The sequence below is a fragment of the Euleptes europaea genome, chromosome 11, assembly GCF_029931775.1.
Source record: "Euleptes europaea isolate rEulEur1 chromosome 11, rEulEur1.hap1, whole genome shotgun sequence".
In the NCBI taxonomy this organism is placed as follows: domain Eukaryota; kingdom Metazoa; phylum Chordata; class Lepidosauria; order Squamata; family Sphaerodactylidae; genus Euleptes; species Euleptes europaea.
Genome location: NC_079322.1, coordinates 5,614,237 through 5,631,552, shown reverse-complemented (window position 1 = coordinate 5,631,552; position 17,316 = coordinate 5,614,237). Strand labels below are relative to the sequence as shown.

Here is a 17,316-nt window from a genome sequence, read left to right as displayed (position 1 = left end):
CCTCAGAAAAGCACAGTCTTCATGCGGCCGCAGAAGCCGTTACTTACCTCACAGGTGTCCGGAGTGGCTGACTTTGCCCTTCTTTCAGGCTCCCTCTTCCTGACACCCGCCTTATCTGGTTGCCCTTTATAGGGGTCCCGTGAGCTGCTACTTGTCATACGGGCCTTCCTGTCCCCTTCTGGCCGCTTGCTCCTGTCAGACCTCTGATATTCCTCACTCTTGTATTCCAGTGCCGGCTTTCCTTTCGTGCTCACTATTCTCTTGTGGCTGCCAACGGAGGAGCTTGGAGGTTTGGGCAACATCTGCCTCGAAGGATGTACGGCAGGCTTCGGTTTCTTGCTCTCCACTGATTCCATCCTTTCACTTTTCCTTTTAGATCCTTCAATTCAAAGAGAAGAAAAAGTAAATCTAAAATTAAACCTTTTTATCATTCCTTGAGTTAACAACAGTAGTTTACATCAAAGACAATTAAAAAAAATGGGAGTCAAGGATCTCCTGAGTGCAGAAAACCTGTGCTAGAACTACTGTTTTAACCAGCCTTTGATTGATCACAAACAACAGGCTGCACATTAGGAACCCTGAGTGAGAGTGCTGGTGGGGGGGGGGGAGATCTTCCCCCACATCACCCTTCTTCCAGCAGTTTCCTAATACCTCCAAAAAGCCCATTATGGGAGTCAGGGAAGACTCATGGTCTAAACAGACAGAGGTCAGGCTGCACTTCTCTTCCAGCCAACATCCCTTCTTCTCCCTCCGCTCATTAGAGTAGAGGTACCATACAGTCTACATCAAAACTTCTTAAACTGCGGGTAACTGAATGTGAAGGTCGCGAAAAATCTGGCAACAGTAAATGGTAAAATTATATGTATACCAAAGGATTTTTAAAAAAATAAATTTCTTTATGATTTATTATCAATAAATGTTTGATTTGTATACCTATTTTATATACTATGTACCCGGGGTCGTGTAAAAATTTCTTGGGTGAAAAGGGGTCACGAATGGGGAAAAAAAATTAAGAAGCTCTGGTCTACACAACCAGGTATCTAAAAAAAAATTCACACAATATGCTTGATTTTTTTTTAAATGCAGCAGCTTGTGATTACCAATTAGAGAAGACACTTAAACTGTACGGTTTTATTAGGTATGACATTTTCCACACACAAAAAGGGTTTTTTTCTTCTTTTTGCAGACAAAGGCAGCAATTCAGAAGATGATGCAGCTAGTTATTTGAACACGATGGGGTACATAAGAAGCCCACTCTACACAGCCTGAGATGCCTCTGAAACAGTTAGGCCTCTTGGAAAGGGCCCACAATTCCCAAAGGAACTTTTGATGAATTTCCTGCTGAAAAAAAAAAGGGGGGAAGCCGAAGGCCCAGCGAACCCACCCCTGGTCCACAAGCTTGTTTAAGGCTGCTGCTAGACCTCTACAGTCAAACCTGGCTCTGTGGCTCTTGGAGGAGAGGGGGAACATACAATTTGTGAAACAGCATACCCTTTTTCTCACTTTTATCTTGTTCGCTATCAGGGTTGTACAGCTCATCGTCATGATCAGGTGCATCAGTCAAGATGTCATCCAGAACATTCAATTCACCATCTGAAAACAAAACCAGTTGTTAACAGCCAGCAGTGCACACGTTACAATTGGATACCTTTGTAAAAACTGAAGGAGGCTGAATGCAATACCCACGTTTCCCCCCAGAATTACCCCTGCTCACACATTCAAGCTCTGATAATAGTATGTGGTGCTTGTTTAAATGGATTCTCAAGCACACACGATTTACAACAAGAGTGTACAACATGGGAGAGAAGGAATCTCAAGCATACAAAGGCCAACTGGGCAGTAGCAACACTTTCTGCAAAGCTACTCCTGACTGCTAACATTATGGGATCATCAGCCAGAAGAACCACAAGACAACCATATGCCATGTACACCACCCCAAACACAAACACGATATAAGATATAAATATTATATTATACATATAACAATAACAGCAGGTGAGAGTGATAACAGGCGAGAGTGAAATTGCTCAGGTACCCTGGGGATGCCACCTGGCTATAAAGAAAGGGGAGTAAAACTACTCCCACCCCACTGTGGCCAGCGTCCTCTCCTCCCTGCAGCTGAGGAGCTGGGACAGGCTGTGAAGAAGGGTGAGGGGTTGGGGGGGAGGTGAAGCCCTTTGCTTCCATCCCTGGCACAAGGCAAGCAGCTCAGGGAGGCTTGCAGCTTACCCCCCCCCAGTCCCTCTGCGCATGGCTATTTCAAGGTGCATACCACCAGCCCATCACAAGTGCTACCAGCAAGGACCTTGCCACACTTTCCTGGAACATGGGGCAGATGCCACATTGGGGCACAGTGCTCAGAAGAGCCTTGGGTGGCATGCTCATAGAACTCTTAAGTTGGAAGGGACCAAACAGGCCATCTAGTTCAACCCCCTGCTCAATGTAGGATCAGCCTAGAGCATCCCTGACAACCTCTTCTCCAGACTGAATATTCCCAACTCCCTCAGCCTTTCCTCTTAGGGCTTGGTCTCAAGGCCCCTGATCATCCTCTGCACCTGCTTGATTCTGTCCACATTCTTTTTGAAGCGAGGCTTCTAGACCTGCACACAGTACTCCAGGTTCGGCCTGACCAATGCAATGTACAGCGGAATTATGACATCTTGCGATTTGGATGTTATGCCTCTGTAGATGCACCCCAAGATTGCATTAGTTTTTTTGTCACTGCATCATACTGGCTGCTCATATTTAACTTACGGCCCACCAATATCCCAAGATCTTGGTCACACACACTGCTACCCAGAAGCGTATCCCCCATGCTGTATGCCTGCCCCTCATTTCTGTAACCCAGATGTAGAACTCGGCACTTATCCTTGTTGAATTTCATCCTGTTCACATCCACCCACTTTGCTGAAACACTGAGTATCAGTCACTCATTCAAAGAAATGCTGTACAGTTGGCAGGTTTTTTTCTTCTTTTTGTAACACAGCTGTTACTACATCTGTTATGCTTTCCACAGAGCTTGCCTGAATGCAGCAAAAAGAAAGGCCCCAGGCCACATGGGTTTAGTCTAAGCCTTTCAATGAGGATCACTTCTACTATACTGGGCTGCTCATCGACTGCCAATTTCCTCCTCCCTAGATAGTCCCTAGCCGGGACACCACCACGGCCGGCCAAGAGCATTCCCACATGTCCAGCAGTTCTACAAGTGCCCTCCTCCTCCCTTGTTTATTTGTTCTTCTTTGTGAACAAAGCACAACTCAGCGTGCAGGGGGGTGGGGGAAAGAGAGAAAGGGACAGCAAAAATCTTGGGACTGAATTACACTTTCTTTGTTCTGGTTCCATTTACTTGTTGGCAGCACAAATACATACGGAAACAGCTAGGATAAGGGCAGCTAGGATAAGCGCATCTATGGTTGGCCCTGATACAATTCAAACAAAAGAAAGCAAATGTTGTTTCATAATGATGCAATAACATAACCCTGATGGCTTGAGCCTGTTATACAGAAGTGAACCAGAACTCAAGTCACTTTTAATATACACAATAAAAATCTGAAACCCATATTTAAAACACATAAAACTGTGTGAAGTCATTTTGTCACTTTTTATCATACTGAAAACCATTTTACTGCTTAACGTTTAAAACTTAGTACCCAGAATTATATATCCATGCCATACAGATTAAAAAGTATAAATGCCTTTAACTTTCTACAAGCAAAACTGTAAATATATTTATTATTTAAATCACCCCCTTAAGCACTCTAAAAATTTAGACAGGTTCCTACACCATTCAATAAAATCATAAAAACATCAATATAAGAATAATGAATATTAAAATAAGTTTCAGCAGCCTAAAATGATATCCATAAAAAATTCCTTAGGCTAGCTAGAAGCAGACTATAAAATCTCTCAATGGAACATCTCAATTAAAAGCCTGGGTTAAAAGAAGTGTTTTGGGACTGGCATCTAAAGGACAGTAAGATATGTGTCAGGCGAACCTCAAAGGGAAGTACATTCTAAAAGCACGCTGCCACCACTGAAAAAGTCCTGTCTCTGGTTGCCACCCACCTCACCTCTGCAGGCAGAGGCACGGAGCACAGGATGCACACAGTACTCAAGTTTTGGGCTAAACAAATGGAAGCTAGAGCAGAACCAGGCACATCATACCTGGGTATAAAGTTAAACTTTCTCCTTTCCTTTATCCCTTAGAAGCTCCTTGATCCACTGATCTTGAGCAGCGTAAATCTAATGTTTGAGGGATATAAGGACTGAGATAAATCTTGCCACTGATAATGTAGCCTTGGGATCCCTGTCACTTAATAAAAAAGGCATTATGTCAGACACAGAGGCATTAGATTTATACGTTAAAAGGGGAGAGATATAACGTGATCGAAGTTCCTCATAAAAGTGGCATTCCAAGAGGGCATGAGCTAATGAATCAATAGAGCCAGAAGAGCAAGGACAGGTCCTGTCTGGGTATGGTATATTCAAAATTCTGCTGTGCATAACCATAGAGGGGTTAGCATTCAGTCTAGCGTTAAACTTTGTAACCCTGAACTCTTCTGTAGGGACAAAATTAATCACATTTAAATAAGCTTATCTTTGAAAATATGTATCTACACAATACACACTAATCATCTAACTTAGCTCCAGGATGGGGACCATAAACACATACAACAAAGCCACACATTCTGCAGAAAAATCTGAACCCTACATGTGTATCAACAAATCCTAGGCACCAGGTCACACAGAAATTTCATTGTGGAGCTTAGTATTTCCAGCAATGGTGCATGTAGATGCATTTTTTGCCATTGCTTGTTTATACTGCACCATTCAGTGGTGCTAGATCAATTCATTTCTTAACCGGCAGCTGTCTCTATTGACACCAAAGTTCAATTAAATGGAAACTGGGAAGGTTAGGAAAGGATTAGCTTTTTGTTGTGGTAATGACAACAAAGGTAACCCCTATATTTATTTATATGCTACAATATTTTTGTCATTGCTTTAAACAGTGAAGAGTTTAGAATCTAGTTTTATAGTAGCAATAATTAGCAAATATGGTCACTGAAATACAAAGACCAGAAGGCTGAAAAATTGACTCCTGCAGAAAAGGAACATTTGTCCAGTCATAATATATTTATGTATGCACGTGTGTGCACACACACACAGTGGGGAGGTTATTTCCCCCACCAATGATGTAACGCGCAGACATCACAATTTAAAAACTGCTGACCAACATCTCACAAGAGTATGTCGTGGGATCTCTTCACCCACTTCAGAGGTTGTTGGGAAACTCCAAACATTACCAAGGCTTTCATACCTCCGCTTGGGTATGAGAGACTGAAGAATCTGGTGGGGAGGAAGCAGGGAAAAAGGAGAAAAGCTGGAGAGAGGGTGAAACATACGTAAGCAAGGAAGGGGGGGAAGGTGAGGATAGTGGGGGGGGGGGAGGCCAGTAGGTGAATGTGATGCCCTACCAGTGAGGTCCCCACTTGTCATTACACAAGGCAGCAGATTGTTTTACATAAACTACATGTTTTCAGTGAGTAAAGCATCGTCTTAAAGCATTTCACTCATTCCAAAGGGGAAAATATTTTACATGATTTCCCTCCTGTGCCCCCCAAAATTTCCATTTTTTTTCTGTTGGAAAAACCAAAAAAGTCCAGGATGTGTATCTGTGTGAATTTATCTGCTTTCCCCCCTTGGGCCTTCAAGTCTCTACTATACCAGGCCTTAATTAGGCCCCTTGGAGGAAAAAACCCACAAGGTCAATACCAGCTACCCCAACTCCTTCATCTCCAATCCCTCTGTCCCATCAATTTCCTGACCTCCTTTGAGTTTAGGGCGGCATTCGTGACTTTCCCTTCCCCTCTGCTGTCCAAGCAACAACTCCGTAGGCTGAGAACATGTGATTGGCTCAAGGTCACCAAGTGGTAAAGGTGGATAAAAAGCAGTTTTAAAAAATTTAAATCAGATTTTTATGTTTCAAATAACCTAGTTTAAAATAAGGCTGGGACCAGCTGCAAACATAGTTCAATAATACCACATATAAAGCTGTTTCATACACTACTCTTCATCCTGAGGGTAACTTCCATGCTGGCCATAATTAGATGAGGAAAAGAGAACAAAACTGCTGCTATCATACTGTCCTTGTACAAATCTATGGTGAGACCACACTTGGAATACTGTGTGCAGTTCTGGTCACCACACCTAAAAAAGGCTATTGCAGAACTTGAGAAAGTACCGAAAAGAGCAACCAAAATGACCAGGGGACTAGAACAACTTCCCTATGAGGAGCGGTTAAAAAGCTTAGGGATGTTTAGCTTGTAAAGAAGGTGGTTAAAGGGAGACATGATAGAGGTCTATAAAATTATGCATGGTATGGAGAGTGTGGACAGGGAAAAGCTTTTCTCCCTCTCTCATAATACTAGAACGCCGGGTCATCTGCTGAAGCTGGAGGGTGAGAGATTCAAAACAGATTAAAGTCCTTCTTCACACTATGCAGAGATAAATGGTGGAACTCCCTGCCCCAAGATGTGGTGATAGCTGCCAACTTGGAAGGCTTTCAGAGGGGAGTGAACATGTTCATGGAGGATAGGGGTATTCATGACTACTAGTCAAAATGGATGCTAGTCATGATGCACACCTATTCTCTCCAGGATCAGAGGAGCATGCCTAATATATTAGGTGCTTTGGAACGCAGGCTGAATAACACTGCTGCAGTCGTCTTGTTTGTGGGCTTCCTAGAGGCACCTGGTTGGCCACTGTGTGAACAGACCTGTACTTGCTGGGCCTGGGTCTGAACCAGCATGGCTTTTCTTATGTTCTTAACTTATTAAAATAAAATGTGAAGATGGGGGGGGGGCTGGTTGTCAGCTCTGCAGCACGATCGCTCCAGCTGGAAGTCAAAAGCAGAGCCAAAAGCGAGATGGCTACCTCCCCAGTGTGGTATAGTGATCAGAATGTTGGACTGGGGCCTGGGAGACCCGGGTTTGAATCCACACTCTGCCACGGAAGCTGGCTGGGTGAACTAGGGCCAACCTCTCTCTTTCACACACTCAGCCTAACCTTCCTCCCAAGGATGTTGTGAGGATAAAACAGAGAAGAGAAAGATAAAAGCTGCTCTGGGACCCCCTTGGGGAGAAAGGCAGGGTAGAAACGGAGCAAGATCAGTGAAAGACAAGCACAGAGGCGAAATGGGGCAGCGGGGCTGATGGAAAGGCAGCTGCAGGCTCTCCCAAGCAGAGACTCTGACAGGGGAAGTCAGCGGGAGACCCCCCTGGAACAGTCGGCTGGTGACTGCACTCTCCACCAGCTGCAACCTCATATATATGTACAGAAGGGGATACTGTGAACATCCCCCCACCATTAGAACCAGTGCTATCTATCCCTCTTCCACAGATGTTTCACTTAGTGGCTTTGTTTTCAGGAACATAACTACCATGCTAATGGAGGCAATACTGTTTTTTAACACAAAACTTATAACCTTCTTATGAAAGGCTGCTTTTCTTTGTACAATAACTGCTGTGGGAAAACCATTTTCGCTTGTCATAAAATGGAATTGTTCATAAAATGCAAAAACAAACAAAACATTTCATATACCAGCCAACACAGGCTAATTCTTTTTTAAGAAATAGCAGACCTGCAAGTTCAGACCACTACTAACAGATAACACCTCTAGAAGACCAGCCATGACAGCCCTCTACAAGAAACCTGAACTGCTTAAAACTGAATCCACCTCAGAACTGATTTGATGGACAGAGAACCGAGAATTGCTGTGACACCATCTGCATTTACTACATGCCCTTTCATCGCTTCTCAAGTGCTGCATTAATTATTTGCATTGTGATCAATAACTAAACACAGACTTTTCCAGATAGTCAGTGCAATATTTTTCAACCAAGCTGATCAATTCATATAGCTGCCAGTCATCAAGTAAAGAGAGAACAAGAGATGGACACGAGTTAACTAACTCAAAAAAAGAGGGGTAAAGGTAGTCTCCTGTTGAAGCACTGGGTCATTACTGACCCATGGAGTGATGTCAGATCACGTTTACTAGGCAGACTGTGTTTACGGGATGGTTTGCCACTGCCTTTCCCAATCATCCACACTTTACTCCCAGCAAGCTGGGTACTCATCTTACCGACCTCGGAAGGATGGAAGGCTGAGTCAACCTTGAGCTGGCTACCTGAAACTGACTTCCGTTGGGATCGAACTCAGGTCATGAGCAGAGCTTTGACTGCAGTACTGCAGCTTATCACTCTGCGCCACGGGGTCTTTTAACTAGCTCAAAGAGATACACAATTACAGAAAATGTCTAACACTGATAATTTTTCAAAACACAGCTACACATACCTTGTTCTTTATATCCATGTGCAAAAATATTCATGGAACATTTCAATGAATGGCTGATATAGTAATCAAGACCTTATCTAGAAAGCATGTGTGTGTGTTTTGCCATCAAATCACAGCTGACTTATGGTGACCCCGTACAGTATTCAAGGCAAGAGATGTTCAGAGGCAGTTTGACATTGCCTGCCTCTGTGTCACCACCCTGGTATTCCTTGGAGGTCTCTGATCCAAATAATAACCAAGGTCGAGGCTGAGTGTGTATGACTGGCCCAAGCACATTTCCATGGCAGAGTGCGGATTTGAACCTGGGTTTCCCAGATCCTAGTTTGACATATTTACCACTACACCACGCTGGCTCTAGAAAGTACAGCAATGCAAACAAATTTAGATACCAGAGCTTTAGTAAAGGGAAACAGGGAAAAAAACCACAGTCTTTCCAAGTTCAGAACAATTTCCACATTGTTTTCTGAAACAATGCAGCACCTATGAATGAGTCCTACAATAGGAGATGTGGAAGTGCATGTGGCTCTTATCTCCAATTATTCCATATCCACATATTTGTAAAACTTTCTCGTCAAGTTATTTGCTCAGCAACATTTTTACCTTCAAGAGGACTGCAACCAAGGTTGTGCATACTCTGCATGCAAACTGCAGACACAGCAGTATGATTTGGTTCCCCATGACTATTAACTATTTGAGAAGCTGGGAGGCAGGTTTTATTTGTAAAAGCAAGCAGAAAGTTCTTTCAGACCATGCTCCTGTGGTCCTGGATGCTGGTTCAGAGAAGCCAAAACATAGGCTAGTCAACTCCAGCATGCGAGGCTCCACTTATTTATGCAAGGAAGTCAGTATGCAGTCAGAAAATGTTAATTATTCCCCGTGACAGAAATGCTATAAGTTCAGCAACAGCAGCAGTGCTACCAAAGCCTACAGAAGAAACACATTTTGTTCATGAGCAAATTCATCATTTGCTGTCTCAAACTTTTATAGACTTAGTAAAAATAAGAGATGGCTGTCAAATTTGAGGAATCTGAACAAAAGACTGACAGGAAGTGCTATGCCCTACATTAGGCAAATGTTCTTTGAACAGTGTTATAAGAGTGGTAATTTTTTTAAAATAAGTAATTTAAAAACCTTTTAGGTTTAATGACTCTTACAAAAACCATTCTGGATTTTGGTAACAAAAGGATAATATCCCAAGATTTTCTCAATTGTTGTGTGTGTAAAGTGCCGTCAAGTCGCAGTCGACTTATGGCGACCCCTTTCATGGCAAGAGACTAACAGAGGTGGTTTGCCAGTGCCTTCCTCTGCACAGCAACCCTGGTATTCCTTGGTGGTCTCCCATCCAAATACTAACCAGGGCTGAACCTGCTTAGCTTCTGAGATCTAATGAGAGCAGGCTAGCCTGGGCCATCCAGGTCAATTGTTAATCAATGCTATATATTGTTCCAGTTCCCAAGACAAACAACTTGAATTATTTATTAACTTCTCTGCAGACTCAAATAACTTTAGAATTGGGCTGTCTGCTAAAGCAAAACAAGTGCAAGTAAGCAAACTGGAAAAAAATAGAGACACAGGGTATGTATGGATTTCCTCTGACAGTCTACCAAAAATTCACAGTCAAGCAACTGCAGCTTTTATAAAATATCTTTTTGGACTGTTTTCAACAAGGAGTTATCACTCAACCTGGGAGTGGGGTTGGACCATGGTTCAGTGGTGCTTTTCATGCAGAAGGACCCAGATTTACTGCCCAGTAAAAATGATTAGGGAAGGAGGTGATGTGAAAGACCTCATCCTGAGATGCTGTAAAACTGCTGGATGGCAAAGACAAGACTGCCCTTGACAGATCAGGGGCCTGACTCTCTATTAGGCAGCTCCATATGGAAAAAAAAAAAACTAAAGTACTAAACCTACACCACATAAGGATGCTGCACTGCTTGACAGTTTCATTCCACTCCTTAATTATTCTTAGAATATAGATTTACTGACCAGGGATTTATCCCAGGACTAGTTTCAGCCACTATGCACTCTAACACAGGACTTCATGCCTGTGCCCTCAGCAAAATGAGGGTACCCATAGACAAAATAAAGTATGCTGGTAAAACTTTGCAAATTACACACCTTCACCTCAGTGACCTGAAGATAACTGAGCATGCACACTGAAGGCAGCTGTGACTCAGTTTTTAAAAAAAGAAAAGAACATGGGTGGGGGAGGAGATATTGGCCTGCTAGTCTCCAAGAGCTCATAATCTCCTGGAAGATAATATTAGTGGGGGGTGGGGAATTCCCAGTCATTTATTGCCTCCCTGTAATTCCTTGTGCACTGACCTGGATAGCCCAGGCTAGCCTGATCTTGTCAGATCTCAGAAGCTAAGCAGGGTCAACCCTGGCAAGTTATTCGTATGGGAGACCTCCAAGAAATACCAGTGTCTGGACATAGAGGCAGGCAATAGCAAAGCACCTCTGAATATCTCTTGCCCTGAAAACCGCACTAGGGGTTGCCATAAGTCAGATTTGACTTGACGGCCCTCCCAAAAAATTCCTTGCAGGCTCCCAACTTTGCCATATTATATATAGACCTGTTATAGACCAAAAACAGAGAGTAAATTCCAAATTGATTTTAGTGTCTCTATGAAAATACATTCAATTGGGCACAACAACATTTTTTATGTGTGGGCTCTTAAGCTTGGAAAGCCATGGCTCATCTTTAAATTATGTTAAACTATAATTTAATGGCTTGATTGAAAGGGGGAGCTTGAAACAGAAGTCAATTAAGAAACCAGACGAAAATGTCTTAAGCAGATGGAACAAGATTTTGCATTAGTTTCATAATAAACTTAACCGATCTAAAACAGAATGTTTATACAACAGTTTGCACAGCTATAAGAAAAATCAATTACAATTTTTATAATTGGACAAGTGGGATTCTGGTTAAGTATACAGGTGTGTGATTGTCAGAAGACCCCAAGAACTTGGTACATCTCAGTTATGAACTGCTGATACAAAAAAACACCTAGTTAAGTTTTAAATTTGGTTTGGAAATCTCATATTAAGATAGCTGTGTGTGTGTTTCTGACTCATGGCAACCCTATGAATCATTTTTTTTTAATTTAACAGAAAGAAAAAAAGGGGGGGAATTGGAAGAAACACCCAACAACATGTATTTGGGATTTAACTCAAAGTTCACCTGTAGCATATCTTGAATCATTGACCTCCAAAACGTCTTATCGTTAACCGCCTTGCTCAGGTCTTGCAAACTGAGGGCCGTGGCTTCCTTTATAGAGTCAATCCATCTCAAGTTGGGTTTCCCTCTTTTCCTGCTGCCTTCAACTTTTCCTAGCATGATGGTCTTTTCCAGTGAGTTTTCTGTTCTCATAATGTGACCAAAGTACAATAGCCTCAGTTTAGTAATTTTAGTTTCAAGGGACAGTTCAGGCTTGATTTGATCTAGAACACACTGGTTTGTCTTTTTAGCGGTCCATGGTATCTTAAAGCTCTCCTCCAACACCACTTTCAAAGGAATCTACTTTCTATCAGCTTTCTTCATTGTCCAACTTTCAAACTCATACTTAGTAATAGGGAATACTATGGCCTGAATTAACTTGATCTTGGTTGCTAGTGACACATAATCTTTTCTAGGTCCTTCATGGCTGCCTTTCCCAGTCTCAATCTCCTTCTGATTTCTTGGTTGCAGTCTGGCTTTTGGTTGATGATGGAACCAAGGAATAGAAAGTCTTGAACAATTTCAATTTCTTCATTGTCCACCTTAATGTTGTGCAATTATCCAGTAGCCATTACTTTTGTCTTTTTAATGTTCAGATGTAGTCCTACTTTGGCACTTTCTCCTTTAACTTTCAGCAGTAGTCATTTTATGTCTTCACTATTTTCTGCCAGTAATGTGGTATCATTGGCTTGGAATAGCTCTATTGATACCCCATCTGCTCCTGGTGATTTGTTTCTCCCAACTGATCTTCTTGTAGCTTTCACTTCACTTTCTGAAACAGTAGGTTCTTCAAAAGATTATTCTTGGAAGGAATCTGTCATCATTTCATCTCTTCTTTATAGTTCATCAGTGTATTGTTCCCACCTGTTTTTTATTTTGTCCTGTTCAGTTAATGTATTTCTATGTTGATCTTTCAGCATGTCTAACCATGCTTTAAATTTCCCTTTGATTTCTTGGATTTTGAGGAACAGATCTCTTGTTCTTCCTTTTTTGCTGTTCTCGTCTATTTCTTCACATCAAATATTGTAATTGTTCTCTTTTTCTCTACATGCGAGTCGCAGGAAAGTTGTATTTAGACTTTTGATTCCGTTTCTGCCACCTTTTACTTTTGCTTCTCGTCTATTTTTAGCAATTTTAAGAGTTTCCTCAGTCATCCATCAAGGTTTTTCATTTCTTTTGACTTCAGCAATAGCCTTTGCACATTCTTCCTTGATAATATATCTAATTTCAACCCCAAGTTCTTCTGGTTTACATTTCCTTGAATTTAGTAATGCACATCTGTTCTTTACATGGTCTTTAAACTCTTCAGGAATGTTGCTTAGATTGTATTTTGGCATGATGAATGTTTTGGTGTTTTCCTTCAGCTTTATTCTAATTTTCGATATTAACAATTCAAGATCTGTACTACAGTCGGCTCCTGGCCTTGTTTTAATTGAGAGAATAGAGCTTCCAATTATGTTATCTATTTAATTTCTATACTGGCCATCTGGTGATGTCCATATATACAATCGTCTTTTTGGTTGCCTGAAACATGTTTGCAATGGACAAATTGTTGTCTTTGCAGAATTCTATGAGTCACTCTCCTGCTTCATTTCGTGTTCCTAGCCCAAATCTGCCAACAATATTGGATTCTGCTTTGTTTCCTACTTTTGCCTTCGTCACTTATCATTATCAGCACATCTTTTTAGGTGTATGATCAATTTCTTCCTGGACACTTGCATAAAATCTTTCAATTTCTTCCTCATCACCATATACTGGAATTATGGTTATGTTGATAGGCTTTCCCTTAAGTCTGACTGATATTATTCAGTCAGACTCCTGACTACCTGTGCCACTTGTCGCCTCACTATTACAGCAACTCCGTTTCTTCTGGTTTTGTCATTCCCCAAGTAAAATACTTTGTAATTTTCTGACTGAAAATATCCTAAGTTCACTCACTCCCAGGATTGAAATGTTTAAATGTTCCATTTCTCATTTGACGATTTCAAGCTTACCTTGATTCATGTTTCTCATGCTTTATGTTCCTATTATATGCGTCAAACAACTTTGGACTTTCCTTTTCCATCCTTTCATGTCAACAACTGAATGTCCTTTTGGCTTTAGTCCAATCACATCATTAAGAACAGTGCTACTCGTACTTGTCCTCTCCTCTTCCCCAGTAGCTGACTGAGTGTGTCTGACCTGGGGGTATCATCTTCCAGCACTATATCTTTTTTCATTTTGGATTGTCTCATCATAGGGTTTTCAAGGTAAGGGTTGGTCTGAAGTGGTTTACCAGTGCCTTCTTCTGCGCAGTACTAACCAGGGTTAGCTGTAGTGGTACTGCTGTTGTCTATGAAAGATCCTCCACCAGTGTCACCTTCTACTACTGCTGCTGCCCAGTAGCTCACCTTCCAGGATTCCTCTTCCCCCATCACCATTGGAATGGTCTGTTCTCTTCTCTTCTGCTGATGTGGCTGTTGATCCCTGAAGGGAGTGGACGCATCTAAGTCTGGTGTCTCATCTGTGCCTGTTCCACCTTGAGTGACTCTGCTAGTATAGCCTCTTGACAGACTCTAGACCCCTTGCGGTCTTGCTCCCAGCTTCGCTGACACACACAAACTCCCTCACCACTTTAAGGTGTGCGTCCAAAAGGGGGATTAAGATAGTTACTCTTGCTAAAATGTTATTATCTCTCATAACACCAATATTTATTTTAAATCACAGTAAAAATACATCAGAAACATTTTTAGGCAGTTTGTGTGCACACATCTGCAGGGGAATCCAAAAAATAAAAACTGATTTTTACAAAAGAGTAAACTGGAAATGCAATTTATGTGGAAATTATTATGTTGCTCGGCTTCACAATAGTACCATGCCTATGGACAAAACAACAGCATAAAACAAGAGGTTGGCTTTAAATACTGTTCTTGGCTACAGAAAAGAAAAAGGGTACTGTCACCACAGTCTTTCTTCAAAACAAATACAGCTGTTAAGCTCCAGTGATGGTTTTTTAAAGTAATGGACAGATAAGCATCTGTTTTAGGACACAAGGAAAGTCAGTGGATCAGTGATGGATTTATAATGGGCATTAGGGACTCACTGATGAGATCTTTACTTGCTTTAAGTATCCAGAATGGATAAGGGTCTAACAGAATGGATCATGACATCCTATTGAGATGTATGCAGGTAGAAGTAAGGATTAAGGGATGTGCTTTGGATTGGTTTTAGCTGTTCCTCATGGGCTGAAAGCCACTTTAGGGGACAAGTTTCCTACACTGTGGGACCTGCCATGAAGGGTTCCACAAGGTTCAATCTTGTTCTACATACTATTCAATCTCTGTGTGTAGACCTTGGGAAAAACTATTCATGGTTTTGGATCAGGGCGCCATTGCCTAGTACTGCTACAGAGTCTCTGAACGAATTCCTGAAAGCAACCATTGAATAAAGGTAAACAAGATGAAATTAAATCCTGACAAGACAGACATAAAGTTAACAGTGGTCCTGACTCTTGCCGACTCAGTTAAGAACGTAGGGTGATTTGGGATCTGGCATTATTATTTAAGGAACAAGGCGATAACATTCTACCAACCCCACTTTGCTCAGAGGATGGCATCCCTCCTTGAATCAGCTGACCTGGCCACATGTATCCAGGCTATGGTTACCTTGAGGCTATGCGCTCCCTACATGGGCTTCCCCTTAAAGACAATTCGAAAACTCCAGTTTGTATGGAACACAACACCCTGACCACTATCAGATGCTAAGCAGAATCTGCATATAACTTCCACTCTCCAGACAGCTCTTTGGATACTGATCAGGTACCAGCAGGCTCAATTCAAGATTCTAACTATCACCTACAAAGCCCTTAATGGCGCTGGACCAGCATACCTGCAGGACCACTTCTCCAGTTATGACAGCTGCCCTCATCTGAGCAAAACATTCTGAAGGTGCCACCCTGCAAACAGGTAAAAATTGGCAACAGCCCCTTCACATTCATTCTGTGGTGGCTACCACATTTTGGAACAGTCTGCCTCAGGCCCCTATGCTCATATTTTTTCACAAAATACACAAAACAGAATTGTTCAGAAGGACATTCTTGGAGAGGAGTAGAGCTGTGATGTAATGGATTAGTTCAGGTGGCGACCTCTATTAGGGACATGTTTTTTCTTCCCCTTCTTCAAGTCCAGCTTCCTGTGTTATGTTGCTTACTTGGAATCTTTGCTGTTAGGCTAAAATGCTGTCAAGTTTTGAAATCCACTGGCAGACTGAATTAATAGCTTTTTAAAATTACGAATCTCTGGTGTTAGGATTAAAATATTGTTATAATTCAAACGCTATCACATTTTACGTATTGGTTGACTAGTTCTATTGTACTTGCAACCAGTATTGAGTCACAGTGAAAGGTAGAATGTACATTAAATAGATAAAACATAAAAACGGAGATCCATACTTTGCTCAGAGGACACGTTTCCTTCCTACAGAATCTGGATTTCACCATGCATCCAGGTTGACAAGGGCCACGCAAGGAGAAAGCTCTACAGCTGTGGTCGGAGATTTAAAAAGGCTGCAACCCGCAGCATGTATACCACTGATGAAAATTCCACTGAAACAGATGCAACTGACAGTGGGGGGGGGGGGGAAGGGAGAGGCAGGCTGCTAAAATTAGGTTAAGGAGGGTAGTATGTTAAAGCAGTGTGAACAAATATTTTCCCTTTTGAATCTCTGATCATTCAGTTGATCTTTGGTCCAATTATACATTCTCTCTCTCTCTCTCTCTCTCTCTATATATATATATATCTATATATATATCTATATATAAAATAAAGTACAGTTTAATTCCAAGACGGTTTGGGAAGGCTTTTTCTAGGAGGCTTTTGTGCCCCTGACTGTGGCAAAGGGACTGCGGAGAGGCGGCCGTAACAGCTCCGCACTGCACGCGCTGTCTGCAATTTCACAACAAAGAGCTACTGTGCGTTCCTTAAAGCATTTACCCCCCACTTTCCCTCGTGATTCAAGGTGGTCTACAAGGTCAACCCTACACGGCCTCGCTTACCGACAAGCTCCCTGAGCACAAACCGACCTGAGGAATCCCAGCACCCCCCTGGGCCTCGGGCCGTTATTTATTGGCTTGTTTCATTAGATTTATATCCCGCCCCTTTCCTGGCTCCAGTCACGAGGGCCCTGCCCAGGCTACCGCCGCCACTCCAGGTTCATCGGGCCGGGCCAGCCTACCTGGCAGGGTTGTCAGGAGAACAAACCCGGTGTGAGGAGGGAGAGAGGGAGAGGGCCGAGCAGGGGGCCGCCCTCCCCGGGAGAAGGGCAGGGCACCGGGGGGGGGGGGCGAAAGGGAGAACGGGGGCCCCCCTCCCCTCCCCTCCCCCCCGGGGGAAGGGGCCGCGTTCTGTCCGCCCCCTCCCTCAGGGGCAGGGGGCGCGGGGCGGGAGGCGCTGGGGGTACCTTTCTCTTCCCGGCTCTCGGCCGCCATCGCTCCCGGCCACCAGCAGCACAGCCCGGGCGGGCGAGGGACGAGGAGGCGGAGAAGGCGGGGTCCGCGGGAGCCGAGAAGCCCCTCCGAGCAGCTCCTCCCGGGGCGCCCCAAAATGGAGGCTCCGTTTCCTCCCCCGTCCCCTCGCGGAAGCCCCGCCCCTTCCTCTCGGCCCGCCGCCGGGCTTCCTACGCGACAATCCCACCACGCACTGCGCCGCCCGCGCTCCCTTGCGTCACAGGGGGCGACGTGTGACCTCGCGGCGTGCTGGAACGGAGCC

At 43.2% G+C, this 17,316-nt stretch overlaps 1 protein-coding gene across 1 annotated transcript in view; it reads right to left on the bottom strand.

Annotated features, from left to right (window-relative positions):
* YTHDC1 (YTH N6-methyladenosine RNA binding protein C1) overlaps positions 1-17,041 on the bottom strand; it is a 29,700-nt gene extending 12,659 nt beyond the window's left edge. The window contains exons 1-3 of the mRNA XM_056857392.1: positions 17,009-17,041; positions 1,492-1,593; positions 48-379 (exon numbers count right to left, since the gene is read on the bottom strand). Coding sequence (XP_056713370.1) covers positions 48-379; positions 1,492-1,593; positions 17,009-17,036 — 462 coding nt within the window. The 5' untranslated portion in view covers positions 17,037-17,041. The remainder of the gene's footprint in view (positions 1-47; positions 380-1,491; positions 1,594-17,008) is intronic.
* Positions 17,042-17,316: the final 275 nt, after the last annotated feature.